The following is a 10,098-nucleotide window of genomic DNA, read 5'->3' as shown; positions in this document are numbered from 1 at the left end:
GTTTGTGTTCGTCATTCCCATGCGTATGTTCAAGCCCTGTCGCACCTTGATCAAGTTATGTGTTTTTCCCCTCGAGTGCTATAGGAAGGAACTAAGGAATCACTCATTTACAATTCAGTGACACAGTTATGATCTCTATATACAGTGGGGTCCAAAAAACAGCTTTTTGGTTCAAACCTGGAGTGAAAAGCATTAAAAACAATGAAGCAAAGGGGATGATAAGAAAGATATATTAGGATTCAAATGTGAATTTTGAGATTTATTTCTTTATTTTATTTTTCGTTAAACTGGTGCATTGATAATTGTAAAGGCTTGTTTCTGCCATGGAATAAAAAGAAAAAAAAAGTTAATTTTGACTTAATCTCACAATTTTTCATGCAATTATGAGTTTGAGTTCATCCAGGTGGATGCTGCACACTGGTGGTGGATGAGGAGAAAAAGTTAATTTTGACTTAATCTCACAATTTTTCATGCAATTATGAGTTTGAGTTCATCCAGGTGGATGCTGCACACTGGTGGTGGATGAGGAGATACCCCCTGACAATGTAAAGCGTTTTGAGTGCCTAGAAAAGTGCTATATAAATGTAATGAATGAATGAATTAATTTATATCTCATGATTCTGACTTTTTATTTAGCAAAAAAAAAAAAAAAACAGTTGCAAGATGTTATCTTACAATTGCAATATGTAAACATGGTCATGCGAGAAAAAGTCGCAATTACCTTTTTTATTATTTTTTTATTTTGTGGAAGAAGAAAAAAACAGAATTGCAAGCCATAAACTCAGAATTTAGAGAATAAAAGTGAGCAATATGAGATAAAAAGTCACAATTACCTTTTTTATTTTTTATCCCATGGCGAAAACAAGCCTCCACAGAATATACACAGAGTTCTGGCATGAAACTCTAGATGGCGCAGTCCAATAGGTCTAACTCAATCTGACCTAATGACATCATTATCACATGGCACAGCTGACTGGTTCTCTCCTGTATCGGCAGCCAATGAGCTCGCTGCTCAACATTCAAATATATGACTAGTGCTTGCCGTAGCAGTGCAGCTTGCTTCAGAAACCCTCCACCTTCCCCAGCTCCACCTGTATAGATCTGCTACGAGGTGATTCATGTATGCTATATGGGGATTATTTCATGTAATATTTGCAGCAGCAATATTTCTTAGATGCTCACAGCAGAATGTTGAGGATGTATTGGCAGTAGCAAGTCTCGGTACTTGCTCTGCCGCAGCAGCAGCGTAGCAGATCTATTCCGTCAAGACCAAATACATTAACATTGTCATGTACATTACCATGCCAATCCCTCAGAGAGTTGTCATGACAGAAATATATATATATATAATTTTTTTTTTTTTTGGACCCCACTGTATCTAACTTGTCAGTCTAAAAACAACGTTTATAATACGGGATGAAGAGCAAGGTGAAGTTTTTGGCAATTGAACAAGATGTTTCCTGCTAAAGTTTTAGTAATTTTGGTTCAGCCAGATACATTTTGGTCATTTCGGTCCTTGAAGGAAATAATAACTCTTAAAACTGTGCAAATCCAATTTGTGATTCCTATGCAATCTAAAAGCATTAATCAACCAACAATCTGGAATATTTCTGGTTGAATATGAATAGTATATTTAGGGCTTAGAAATAGGGATTGGCTCAGATGGTGGATACACTGTAGTTTATTTAGAAGTAACAAAAACTGCAATACTCGCTTTAGTTTTTCTTCTTCAAACTGTGCCATTCAGAATGGTGTTTTCATATGTTTTACCATGAGCGCGTCTCTCTCCTGAAAATAGTGTACATAAAGCTTATCACTGGAATATGACGACTGCATGTCAAAATGAGAAAAACCTTTAGAACGAGCTCTTCGTTAGCTTTTTGGTATGAAGTCTTCATTAGCGTGGCTGATTCCAGTACAAAGATTCACTGCACATAAACCAATGTAGACCCCCGAGACACAGTGCATGTATTAGTTAATGCTAGTGGTGTCATTTTACCACGTCTATGATCATGTTTAGAAACAGAATGTATTTATGGGGCTCCGTGTTATGATAGTGCATTACACCAAACGACCTGCTTGACCAAAGCACTATTGTTTTTTCTCCTGATCTGTTACGTTTCTGTTCGTTTTCGGTCACGGTAGCATTTTTCCGCTCATCTCGATTGCAGCATGTTTGATATCATCAGTTGGGTCATTCCCCCGCCCTGTCGATTTGCTCGGCCCTTGCATCTTGGGTTTCCATCTGAAATCCTGTCAGAAATCTCAAAGATACGGCAGCTTTCATACTGATGTATGTGCATTTCTTCTAAATCTTCTGGCTGCTGCTTCTGGAAACTTCAGCCGCAGCTTTGCTCATGAAACTTGGACTGTTTCACCTTCTGAGAATGCCGACTGTTCGACCCTGTACATGCGTTCCCCCCACCCCGGTTTATCGTGAAGGTGTTCTTTGTGAACCGTTTTCTGTATTGCACTGATAATTCAGAGGGAAAACAATTCTGGAAGCGTATATATGTATATGTGAATTCCCAATGCAAACCGAAAAAAGGGCTCAGTCTGTTTGTTGCTTTAACCTGTGAAACATTAGGAGATGTGGGCAGACTGCATGTGTTTATTGGACAAATAATCTGTTGTTGATGCACATGCGGCATGCAGCCAAACTGGAGCGGTTTTAGCACTTATGTTCATTTGTGTCCTGATTATTCGTGTGAAAGCAAACCCCCTTTAGCGTAAATTCCCCTTTAAGCCTTAATAGAACTGCTGAGCAGTTAGTGATCATGATTACCATGTCCGTACCATTAAGTACGTAGCTGACTAGATGGGATGTATTTCTTGATAAACGTACCGATAGTGACCCATAGTATAGAGCTGAGCAGTATAACAACCCTTCCCCTTAAATCATAGCATTAGCATAAACTAAGTGCTATCTACATGGATTTCTTTCTGTAAAGATGATATACTTTTTATTTCGCCAACTGTCATCTCACTTAAGGCAGGTTTAATACGTATTAAAAGACACTGTAAACGAAGAGCTTGTGAGAGTGTTAGGTTACAGAATGTGCATCGAATCTTTGTGATCTCTCATTTCGTGAGCATTAACAGTGCTCGCTCTTTATTGGAGTTAACGGTATATTAGGACATATAATTTGTGGTTGTCTAGAGCTTTTATTGGGTCCCAGTTCTATAGTCACTGTGCTGGTGTGGTCATCTTTGTCTCCTATTTGTGGTAACTGATTGTAGAAGGAACTGATTTCGTCTTTGTCGTTTTGCTGGTCCTTTTCCTTTCTCAGAAAAAAAAAAAGCTAAATATGGATGTGCATGATGTCTCAGCTGCATATATCAGAGCCTTCTTGTTATATCATTTATATTTTGTAACCTGTATTTCTGTACGTGTTTTTAAAATACATATATATATATTTAAATTCTCAGTGCTAATGCAGTGTCATTAATTTAGGTTAGTCTGTCATTAGGGGGTTACTTAAAGCTCTACTGTTCACAAAGTATAAAAAATGGAGTATATAATATGACAGAAATATACAACTCACATTCATTAATCTTGTAAAAAAGAACTGTTGAGATTGGGTTCAAAAAAGCTGGATTTGCTGGCTTCTGAATGTCTCAAAGTCCTCAGGGATTGTATCTGCATAAAAAAAGAACAAATACAAGACAGCTGATTTATTAATTCTCTCCTCAGATGTGACTGAATTTTGTATGCTCGTAATATATTTAGATAAAAGACAAAAATGAGCAGCTCCAGATGAGGTGATTCTGTGCTGACTTCAAGAGAAAATTCTTTATCATCTATATGAAGCTCAAAGAAAATCTATTGGGAAGTGGATCGTGAAAAGCGAGGCCACCGGAAGAAGATGGATTGTGAAATTATTACTTTCTGTCATAAATTTGGAATAACATGCTCCAGGGAATCATGCTAAAAGACCTGGAATGTGTATCAATAAAGCAGAATATAAATAGAATTTCCATTTCATGATAACTTGTTTTCAACAGATCTGGGAGTACTATACTCCTATTGGCAGCTTGAAGTACACTATATGAACAAAACTACTGGGACACATGACCATTACGCCAACAAGGAGGTTTGCATTCTAAATACATATGCTGCATCCCAATTCACCTTCTTATACTATGCCCTAAAAGTATGTAGTCTTTTTGTGAAGAAAAAGTACATACTTTTGAGTATGTAGCAGAATAGTATAGCTTTGGGACATATTTCTTCATCGTAACTTTAACATGTGTTTGCATAATGATGCATTTAAAAGTTAATGAACAAACATATCATTAGAAAACTTCACAATGTTGCTGCAGATTAAATATAACATGGATAACAAAATAAATACTTTTTCATCAGGTTAGACATTGATTATCACTCAAACCCCTTTCTCTACCTGTCTATCCTTCTCGCATATCCACCATGTTTGTAGTTTTTTAACACTTTTTATGTGTGTTTGTAGTTCTAATCGAATCCTTGTCAAACACGCAATGTGTTGCGGGCAATATTAGCCGTTAGAGTATGCATCGATATGCACTTCGAATTCTAACTGGAAGTATAGTAGAACATCTGGGAATCTTTGGCATACTCATTTCAACACACTACGATTTGGGGCACACTAATTCTATTTTCGAATACTATTTAGGACAGATAGTATGCATGTTGGGACACAGCAATAGATTTCAATATGTGACCCTGGACCACAAAACCAGTCATAAGGGTCAATTGAGATTTATAATAAATAAGCTTTCCATTGATGTATGGTTTGTTAGGATAGGACAATCTTTGGCTGAGATACAACTATTTGAAAATCTGGAATCTGAGGGTGCAAAAAATTAAAATATTGAGAAAATCACCTTTAAAGTTGTCCAAATGAAGTCCTTAGCAATGCATATTACTAAGTATAATAATGCATATTATTAAGTTTTGATATATTTATGGTAGGAAATGTACAAAATATCTTCATGGAACATGATCTTTACTTAATAACCTAATGATTTTTGGCATAAAAGAAAAATAGATCATTTTGACCCATACAATGTATTGTTGGCTATTGCTACAAATATACCCCAGCGACTTATGACTGGTTTTGTGCTCCAGGGTCACATTGTAATGGCAACAGCTTACACTCTTCTGGGAAGCTTTCCACAAGTTTCTGTGGGAATTTTTGCCCATTCATCCAGTAGAACCTGTTGGATGAGAAGGCCTGGTTTGTTCCAGTTCATCCCAAAGGTGTTCAGTGGGGTTGAGGTCAGTTGGGTCTGTGTGGGCCAGTCAAGGTCTTCCACACCAAACTCATCCAAGCACGTCTTTATGGTCCTTGCTTTGTGCACGGGGGCATATCATTGTCCGAAATGTCTTAGTACGCTACAGAATCAAGATTTCCCTTCAATGGACTTAAGGAGCCTAGTCCAACCCCTAAAAAACAGCCACCAAACTATCCCTCTCCACCAAACTTTACAGTCAGCACAATGTAGTCAGGCAGGTGACATTCACCTGGCATCAGCCAAACCCAGACTCGCCAATCTGACTGCTAAACAGAAAAGTGTGATTCGTCACTCATCACAGAACAGGTTTCCACTGCTCCAGAGTCCAGTGGTGGTGTGTTTTACACCACTCTATCTGACGCTTGGTGATGTGATGCTTGCATGTAGCTGCTCTGCCATTGAAATCCGTTACATTAAGCTCCAACCACACAGTTTTTGTGGCGAGTTTGTAACTCTTCAGCTATGGAAGCAGCATATGCACTCGTTGACCCTGCTCTGCAACTTTACATGGTCTTCTGCTTCATGGCTGAGTTTCTGCCTTTCCTAAATGCTTCTACTTTCCAATAATACCACTTACAGTTGACCGTGGAATATCTAGCAGGGGTGAAATTTCACAAACTGGCTTATCGCAATGGTGGCATACTGAGCTTGAATTTACTGAGCTCTTCAGAATGACCCATTTTTTCCACAAATGTTTGTAAATACAGACTGCATAGCTAGGTGATTCATTTTATACATCTGTGGAAATGGGTCTGATTGAAACACCTGAATTCAATAATTAAGCGGTATGTCTCCCAATACTTTTGTCCATATTGTGTATTTTCAAATGAGCCAAAATAAATGAACACACAAGCGGCTGAGGATGTGTAGAACTTTGTGAATGTTGGGAGTTCATATTACATGAAAATTTGAAGGCCTGATGCTAAGCTCTTTGAGTGAGTGTACACTTGTTTCCATTTTTAATGTATGCAAAAGGTATTTAATTAAAAGAACTGACCATTGCATCTGTAGCGCAGGTTGGCCCAGATGATGTTCTCCTGGGAGAAGCAAAATACTCCCAGTCTGCCTCCTCTCATGGTTGTGTCGATGATAATTCCTGTATCTGCTACCATCTGCTGACCTTCATAGAACCGAACCCTGTATGCAAGATATGCAGAGTGTTTACCTAAACATGTATATTGCTATGACAGGATGATTTGCAGATGAAACATCGTCCAATCTGATTCTACCTGATGTAGCCTTCTTGGGGTCTGTGCTGCAGGAACCAGCGGTAGGAGGTCTTGTCTTTCCAGCCAACATTTCTGGAATCTTTCCACAAGAGTTTCACCTGGTTTGTCGAGTCACCTGTGTGCCAGAGTGAATTCCGCAGGTTTTCTCCGGGTCCCGTGTCGGATTTCACTGCCTACCAACAAAATACAGAAACAAGTACCATATTAAACATAAGAAATTAAATAAGTTGTTACTCTGTAATTAAAGAAACCAGATCACACCTTCAGCTGGATGCCAGGCTCAGCTACAGCTCGGAAAGGATTGGCTTGCCAATATATCTGCTCCACTTGCTTCCACATCACCACATAGAAGCTGGAGCTGTCCTGATAGCCAAAGATAAAGCCTGCGTAGTCATCATCCGTCTCAGTATTCACATGAAACGTCCCTTCAAAGTCCACACCATTGAATGCCGTGTAGCCTGTTAAGAGTAACCAGAAGGAAACAGTTTGTTTTTCTTGTCATAAGCTATGTTTCCATCACCCTGTTTTATGCGCATTTTGAAGTATCACATCAGAAACGAGTGATGTAAATGCCAAATTTCGGGGGGGAAAAATCCTTTAATTTGCAAAAAAAAAATAAAAATTTGACGCTCACTTCAAGTGGTTTTTGGCTTGTGCAATAAAGGGTTAATGTGAATAATGGGAGATGGAAGTGCATTTGCTGAATAAATTCCTCCATGCGCATCAAAAAAGTCATGTAACTTTGTGCTATGGGACAAACTAGTGGACTGATTTTGCTGCACAGCCATATGAAATGTTGTTATGGTCATTCTTAAATTCCCACGCAAAGTCTGTTGTCAAAATACTTTGCTATAATTGCCTCCCAGAACTGTCCTACAGGACTGCGTTCCCAAAAAGCAGGCATCCACCTCTGAAAGAAATCACCGCATTTTATTGTGTTTCATCTGCTCAGTCTAATTTATTATATATGAAAATGATTATATTCAGTGTTATTATATTCTACTTTTCTTACTGATATTTAGTGCCAGTTTATCAGGAAGTGACAATTTTGTTCTCTTGGATGGAAACGATGCTTTATTTGCAAATATTTTATGTAATATTTCAATTTTGCGCACAAGTTAAATTCACAACTTTGGATGGAAACCCAGCTATAGTCTTTTACCTACAGCCAGTCCAGGATCACTGTTCATGGTCTGAACAATCTCTCTTCCCTGTTGAAAAAGATGAGCATTCCTTGGTAAAGTTTATACTGTGAGAACTTTGGGTGCAAAATCTCCATGAGGCAGAAAGAAGCGGACAGACCTGATTGAGCACCACCCAGTTTGGATCGATCTGCGCATCTCCTTCTGGATCCAGAACCACAGTCTGATAGGTTCTGAAGTCAGTGAGAGTCACCTCAGTGTTCTCAGGACAAACATCAATGATGTCACTAAATGTGTCATTGTCAAAGTCATTCTCACAAACGTTGCCAATCCCATCACCTGTAAACCAAAAGTCAAGAAAATGAAGCGGATGACTGATTTGACAAGTCAACAAGATCAGAAAATGACTAAAGATCCATTTCCAAGCTGAAAAGAACAAATTAGATCCGAATGAATTTCCCTGCTGGTTAGGAGTTGGTCAAGATTGATCAAGTCTTCTTGGTTAAACTAGTTAAGAAGCCTGGTGGGGACACCAGAATTCCATATTCCAAATCACTGCATAAGCTGGTCTTTTGAACAGGACATTATTTTATTAAGAATAATGAGATTAAAGGGTTAGTTCATCCAAAAATGAAAATTCTGTCATTAATCGCGTCATGATACTGTCGTGAACGCGCGTCCACAAGTGATGCAGTAGAGACGAAAATGTGGAATAAAGTCGTTCTTGTAACTTCGTAACTTTACAGTTGAACCACTGATGTCACACGGACTACTTTGTCAATCATCTTGGTACTTTTCTGGATGGTAGTTACCTTACTGTCTATGGGAGGGTCAGAGAGCCCTCAGATTTCATCAAAAATATCTTAATTTGTGTTCCGAAGATGAACGAAGGTCTTACGGGTTTGGAACAACATGAGGGTGAGTAATTAATGACAGAATTTTCATTTTTGGGTGAATTAACCCTTTAAGATCAACAGTTTGATGTAAAGTGAAGTTTCCAAACATTAAAGCCTGACCATCTAAGTCCTCCTGCAGTGGGTTTGGAACCAGACGGCAGTTGTCCGGACCGGGTGGAAGGAGATCGGGAATGCCATCGTTGTCATCATCATCATCACATTCATCTCCAATGCCATCCTTGTCCGTGTCCAGCTGGGAGCTGTTGATAACTGCAGGACAGTTGTCTCGAGAGTCCTGATGCCCATCTCCATCACTAATGATAGAAACCAAAGCATCAAATTGAACGTACTCATTATGGGGTGTGAGCAATGAAAATCACCAATTGGAGTGATGTAATACCTATCTTTGTTAGTGTCACAAGGATCGCCAATCAAGTCATTATCCACATCCATCTGTGGCAGAAAGAAGGAGAATTATGGGTTACGTAATGCCTCAATTTCTTAGTTTGATTCCACCTCCATCACCTTCAGAGTTAGAGAGCGTAGGGTGTTAATCAGACCTGATCAGGGTTGCGGACGTAGGGGCAGCTGTCGCAAGCATCACCAACATTATCACCGTCTCTATCTTTCTGGTCACGGTTTGGCACCTTTTTGCAATTATCTTTATCGTTTTTGATTCCTGAAAAGCAAAACACAACATCTCAGTTTGACCAATGCAAATGTTCATATTACCCTAATGATGTTTCCTATCTGAAGACTTACCATCCCCATCAATGTCATCATCACATTCATCACCCTGGCCATCGCTATCGGTGTCCTTCTGGTCATTGTTTTTTACCTGACGGCAATTATCACAAGCATCTCCATAATCATCCTGATCAATGTTCTTCTGATTGACGTTGGGGACTAGCACACAGTTGTCCTATCAGAGAAGTAATCGGTAAGAATATCATGAGTAAGAATATCATGAGTAAGAATACCAGTAGACATGATTAACCGGTAGAAATTTGTCAACCGGTAGAGATTTTGGACTATCGTCTCTATCGCGGTTACACGCTCTCGTGACGTTTACTGCGCTATATGGTCACGAAAACGTATCACTTGCACGCGTTTTAAGCATTGCAGTTTAAAAACAAGTGATTTTAAGCTGTTGGAATGCAATCAGCAGTAAAAAAGAACTAATTTTGCTATATGTGTGCTCTGTCTGAGAGCGATGTCAGAGAGGTTACCGCACGTGAAGACGGTGCTCATAGAGCGCAACAGAGTATTGAACGGAGTTAATTTTGCCACTTTATAAGCCTTGAATGGTCAAAATGCCCGTCTTTGCAAGCATCCTTGTAAACACAATAATTTAGGTCTTAAGTGAAAGCAAACAGCTGAGAAAAAAAACATGTGTAACAGTATATTGGATCCGGGCAGCTCTTAAAGTGACAGTAGTCTATTCTCGCTGTCTGTCATTCATTTTAATCAAACAACAAAAGAGAGAAAATCTCTCACTGCTCTTAACTAAATTAGGGTGACCATATTTTAGTTTTCCAAAAAGAGGACAGTGGGTGT

General features: G+C 38.9%; 1 protein-coding gene across 2 annotated transcripts in view; it reads right to left on the bottom strand.

Moving 5' to 3' along the window:
• Nucleotides 1-1,378: 1,378 nt before the first annotated feature.
• The window catches only part of LOC107680551 (thrombospondin-4-like), a 16,067-nt gene continuing 7,347 nt past the window's right edge, over nt 1,379-10,098 (bottom strand). Inside the window, exons 10-20 of one of the 2 annotated variants that reach the window (XM_016476486.1) lie at nt 9,304-9,463; nt 9,102-9,220; nt 8,942-8,994; nt 8,662-8,855; nt 7,806-7,984; nt 7,666-7,714; nt 6,765-6,961; nt 6,504-6,676; nt 6,272-6,411; nt 3,546-3,640; nt 1,379-3,281 (exon numbers count right to left, since the gene is read on the bottom strand). In XM_016476486.1, the coding sequence (XP_016331972.1) occupies nt 3,585-3,640; nt 6,272-6,411; nt 6,504-6,676; nt 6,765-6,961; nt 7,666-7,714; nt 7,806-7,984; nt 8,662-8,855; nt 8,942-8,994; nt 9,102-9,220; nt 9,304-9,463 (1,320 nt within the window). In that variant the 3' untranslated portion in view covers nt 1,379-3,281; nt 3,546-3,584. Of the gene's footprint in view, nt 3,641-6,271; nt 6,412-6,503; nt 6,677-6,764; nt 6,962-7,665; nt 7,715-7,805; nt 7,985-8,661; nt 8,856-8,941; nt 8,995-9,101; nt 9,221-9,303; nt 9,464-10,098 lie in introns of both variants that reach the window. The other variant, XM_016476485.1, reaches the window with a different exon arrangement.

Source organism: Sinocyclocheilus anshuiensis, unplaced genomic scaffold, assembly GCF_001515605.1.
Source record: "Sinocyclocheilus anshuiensis isolate Anshui unplaced genomic scaffold, SAMN03320099.WGS_v1.1 scaffold308, whole genome shotgun sequence".
In the NCBI taxonomy this organism is placed as follows: Eukaryota; Metazoa; Chordata; class Actinopteri; order Cypriniformes; family Cyprinidae; genus Sinocyclocheilus; species Sinocyclocheilus anshuiensis.
The sequence above is the reverse complement of the archived record's forward strand: the minus strand, read 5'-3'. Positions and strand labels throughout refer to the sequence as shown.